General features: G+C 39.2%; 1 protein-coding gene across 1 annotated transcript in view; it reads left to right on the plus strand.

Annotated features, from left to right (window-relative positions):
* The window catches only part of OXCT1 (3-oxoacid CoA transferase 1), a 93,669-nt gene continuing 88,335 nt past the window's right edge, over positions 1 to 5,334 (plus strand). Inside the window, exon 1 of the mRNA XM_009894704.1 lies at positions 1 to 114. Coding sequence (XP_009893006.1) covers positions 1 to 114 — 114 coding nt within the window. The remainder of the gene's footprint in view (positions 115 to 5,334) is intronic.

Genomic DNA, 5,334 nt, shown 5'->3' on the forward strand with positions numbered 1-5,334 from the left:
ATGGCTTCAAACTGGCACCTGCAACAGAGCATCCGGGTCTTTGACAAGACATTTGGAGCTGGTGAAATTGAGAGCAAGAAGCCCGAGAGCTTTGCAACAAGCAGCTGTGTGCTTGTAAACGTGGGGAACCTGCTGCTTAGGCTTAGCAGTCTTCCAAGCTCCTTTTGAGCTTTTGTAGAACTAGGTTTAAAATCAGACAGATATACTTTACCAAAACTGGGGGAGAGCTGAAGGAAAACCTGATATTCTAAGACCAACTGATTGTAAGAGGCCTTTTAAAAAGATGGACGAGTGAATGGTCGGGGTTCATTTTAAATCACCTTATAAAAACAACAAATGTTTCTGATTTTGCCATGTATTCCATGTGAAAGTTAACTCACCTTCCTTACTAATTCTTCTGTTCATTTGATTGCAACTGAAAAATGAAATGTCACAGGAAACTACTATCTGTTTTCCCTGTTAGATGTGTAAGTTTTGGACCATTGAGAATATTAAGCAAGCCATTGATGACCTGCCCACTGTAGGCGGCAAGCTGTTCTGAACAACAGGCAGCTGTTCCTCCAGCAGCTGGATGGGCTGGGAGAATCAGGCAAAAGAATTCAGCTGAGAATGGATTGGCACTTGGTTTTGTCAGCACACACAGGCAACTGGCTCCCTAGTCAGCGGATGATAAAATAATTACAAGGGCTTGGATTGCATGCGTGAGTTTGCATGCTAGACTCTTGTAGCCAAGAAATGCTGCTTGCCAATTAAGCTCCACACCCACGAAATGGATGGCAAAGTCCAAGTTTCAAAGAGGAAACCAGAGTAACTGGTGAAACTTGCAGACCAGGCAGGTGTTGCTTTTCTTCATTTCCAGCTCCTGTAGTCTCACTGTACAGCGCTAGCTGCAGTGAGGTACGGGGCGGGGGTGGTGGTGTGTGTCTGTTTACTGTATACATCTGCATAGTTCTGCTTTATCATCTTAAAGCTTTATATTTGGTTTTGTAAGTTGTGTATCAAATAGAAGGAAAAAGAGTTCTTCACTAGTAGTTTTACAGAGTCCTCGTAGGTTCTGAGTTTAAAGTACGTTCTGTTGCTGATGAGGTTTATCTGAAAGTACCCTGTGCAGCTCATTAATGCAATGTTGCATTGCAGAATCCAGAAAAGCCTGTTACAGCAGTGCTGCCAAACATGAACTGACTCGTAGTGTGACAGCTGCTCAGGACTCCTGTTTTCAGTTTATTGTTTCTGTAGCTCCTTTTGTTATCTTTACCATTACTGTTTTACAACACTATCAGTATGGAGTGTAAAATAACCCCATTCTTTCAGCTTGGACAGAGAAGGGTGAAAAAAAGACTTTCCAGTTCTGTTGCATTCTTGCAGCAAAATATTCCTGGTAAAAATGAGGAGTAAGAGATTAGTAGCGTTTTCTGAATAAGAACTTAAGCCAGCCTCCATATATATCAAAACATAAACATAAGGAACTTACGCAGCTGATGTCTGCCAATATCTGCTGAATAGGCATTTTGTTTTTTCCTCACTCCTGCTGTAAAGGAATGATAAGTCACTTATCCTTTCTCCAGAACTAGTAGATGTACTGACTGTCACTGTTGAAGGTTATTACACTTAACTAATTTTGACAGTGTTGATGACAGTAAATATGCAATATATGAACATGAATAGAAGTGCCAAGGATCATGCTGAGTAACAGACTTTGTGGTTCTGTTTAAACAAAAATGACACCTTAATTTCAAGTACAGTATAATTATACCTTGTAAGAACTGTGGGTTTGAATTGAGGTGCAGCATTTGCAGTGGTCAGAAAGTTTGAAGTTTTGTATTTTCAAGACTACTGAGTTGAAGTAATTATTTAACTGTTGATTTAGCTGCTGATATTTCAGTGGCTATTTCTCAGTGCTGCTGAGGTTAATAAGTGAATAACTTGCTGCGGTAACTTTAATTCTCCAATTTTGACCAAGTATGAAGTGTTCGGTGGCTTCTAAGAAGTTCTGCATAGTTGCTTATCTTAGCTTGTAATAATGATATGACAGTCTGGCATGATACAGAAACTTCTGTATCATTTATACGAAAGTAGGGCATCCTGCTTAAAATATAAGACTGCTATAATGGAGACTGGACTAGTGTGAAACAAACAAACAACAAAAAAATCCCCCCAGATTGTTTTTCACAATATGGACCTCCTCATCGAATTAGGTTTTTTATTTATTTTCTTAATTAGGTGAGCTCCTGTATTCTACTATGATACTCACTGTAACAAAAATATTTGTTGACTTTCTGTTGTATGCTCAGGTGATCCTTCAGGGATAAAGAACAGCTCCTGCCAAAGGGTTGATGATTCTTCCTTATTAGCCAGCTTCAGGACCCTTTTATAGATAGTTTGGTATCCCCTTTGATTTTAAACTTAGGACTGTGAAGAGAAAATGTTGCCAGAGTTAGTCGGCAAAGGGATTCCTCAACAGCTCCACAGGTTGTTTCCTTCATATATCTTGGCTCCGTGGTTCTCTCATTTGCTTTACATTTCCATAACTGTCTAGAAGATGGCTTTTTGTTTTTTCTTGTTTGTTTTACAATTTAATTTTGCCTTTGGTATTTATGTTTAATTATGTATGAACTTTCATTTGCCAAATCCCTGCTGATTTTTAACATGTATAGTTTTCACTAGACCTGTAAATATCCATTTTTCTTTGTAATGACCTTCCTTTCACCTGGACCTTGTTAATAAGTTGAATATTTAAGTTCACATGGCTTACTAGTGTAATCATTGGTGATGCAGGTGCCAGCCCTTTTGTCTTCCCCTAGTTAAATATATTTCCTGTAAATGCTGTGAGTTGATCTTAAACTTGTTGAATGTATTGTACAGGAGCTTGTAATTTTTTTTGTATTCTCATCTGGAATATATTTATAATTATGTAGTGTCTTTAGGCCTGTATCATAAGTTTTATATTGTTCCTTTCTTTGTTTTCCCTGTAATACTCCATTCGTGCAGGAAGATGTAGATGCTATGAAATAATCATTGAATTTTCTTTGACTTTCCATCCCATAGATGAGTTTCAAGTCCTCTCAAATGATTAATATAAAAAATAATTTAGCATTTTGAGTAATATGCAAAAGTACTTAAACACCAATCTCTTTTTTCAGAACTGGAACCTATTAAAATGTTAGAGGTAAGTTTAGGTGTTCTGTGTGTGTTCTAATTGCTGCATAGTTTAATAAGCTTTCCCTTCTGTGTGGCTCCATATGGGATTTTCATGCCTCAATAAATGAAATTTCTTGCCGAATTCCAATGGATCTGAAAGAAAGGTAAATTGCTAAATTTTAATTAGCTAAACTCTGAGTCAAGTATAAAGAAATTTTAAGAAATTTGTCTAGAAACAAAGTTGTTCATCCCTGTATAGGTAAATCAAACATATAAAAATAGCCAGCCTATCTGCTAACTCTTTGGTGGCTTCTTTGGGAAATGTTATTTCACTGTATCGGAGTGCTGACTTTTATGTCTTACTAAGTTTGGCAGTCGTATAAGTAAGCTGGTGTTATACGGTGTATATAATGATTAACCTGTGGCAGCTAGCAGAATGCCTAGCTGCTGGCTTGTTTTTGGCACCAAGGGCTCAAAGCTCTCCCACTACTCATTTGTAAATGCTGTTGACCTTGGAAAGTGTGTGGCTCGCATGCTACTACTGTTGTGCCATTCAATTCAATGAACAAAATATGATCATATTAAAAATATTCCTGAACTAGATGATCTTTAAGATCCCTTCCAACTCTAACTGTTCCATGACTCTGATTTTAGAGACCTGTTTCATGTTGGCTGCTTAGTTGTAGTCCTTGTTGTGTGAAGACCTTTAAGACATCTTAAAAATTAAGACAAAGTAGATGATCTAGTATCATTTGTAAACTACTCCAGAGCAAATTCTTTTATCTACTTATTCAGTTATTCATTGTTTGGAGCTTTTCTAAGCCAAAATAAGAGGCTTGCAGTCCAAAGCACGTGGACTTTGCACAATTTTTTTTTTTTTTAATAATTTGGGGTTTAGATAATCCATGGCACCTGATAAGGAAAAGTTACATTCCTCTCATTTCCTAATTCAGAAACTGTAATTTATATAAGTAGACTTACCAGCTTTGCATAATAGATATTCCAAAGACGTATTAATAGTAATGCGCTATACCTACTGCGTGCACATAGACCCCTTCCTCCAGCCTGCAAGAAGGAACGCTGTTGGAGTCCCAAACAGTCCAAAGCCCATGCAAAATAAATGCTAGCTGGGTGTGTAACAAGTACTCAAGAGTGAACGCTTTGATAAGTTTGAGAATGCACACTGTTGGTTTAAAGGAAGATATTAATTGAACTGAAGAGAATAAACTTCTTTTAGACAAGTTTTTCAATGATTAGGGAATTTTTTTCATGAAAGGAAACATGACTTAAGGACTTTACATATCTATATGAAATTTAGGTAGAACCAAGATTCAGAAATCCAGTCCCGTAAAACTTTTCTGCTGATGCTTAGCCCTGGAAGAATACAAGCTGTGCTGTTACTTTCATTTTTTGGTTCACTAACCCTCTGTAATTTGTAGTTTTTTACACCCGGAACTGCCCCAGACTTAACTGACTAGCTAAATACGGTGGATAGCTAGAAAAGAGAACAACCCAAAACCTTTCCGACAGCGAAGGTGTCTCCACCATGCTCCATTTGCATCTGCAGGGTTTGTCTGTTATGTGAACTGTAATTACAGGTACCGCCGCCTTTTAAAATCTGTCAGAGTGGTGTGGCATGGCAGGGGCCGTGGGACCAGCACCTGCAAGGCTGGACCAGCGCTCTGAATAAAATGGGCTGGGAGCGCACATGCACTTCGGAGACTTGCATCACGCTCTTAAAACCTCGGCTTCCTCGCTGTAAATTACGCTGCTGTGTGTTCATACCACAATGGCTAAGTACAGCGTGAGGCCGGCAGCTGTGTTGGGAGACAGCCTGGAAACAGGACGAGGAGCAGCGTGACCTGCCAGAAGTGTCACCTCCTGTCATGTGCGTGAGGGGAATTTCTCTTTTCCTGCCTCCCAACAGCTTCTCACATTGTTGGGTTTTGGTTTTTTTTTTGTTTTTTTCTGTGAATCCCGTTCCTCGGGCATCGTTAGGGCATGCACTCATCATGTGGGGTATTTTTAGAAGGCGTAAATAATGGGCAGAGGCATGCTTTGAATTTTTCCTCCGAGCAACGGCAGAAATGCCACCAGCTCGCATCACGCGGCTGCTTGAACAAGTATACGTCTATTCTAGTAACATTTTCCCACCCAAACATAGCATCCCAGCGGCCTGTGGAGACCGTGTGCCTG

Source organism: Charadrius vociferus, unplaced genomic scaffold (assembly GCF_000708025.1).
Source record: "Charadrius vociferus isolate BGI_N301 unplaced genomic scaffold, ASM70802v2 scaffold450, whole genome shotgun sequence".
NCBI lineage: Eukaryota > Metazoa > Chordata > Aves > Charadriiformes > Charadriidae > Charadrius > Charadrius vociferus.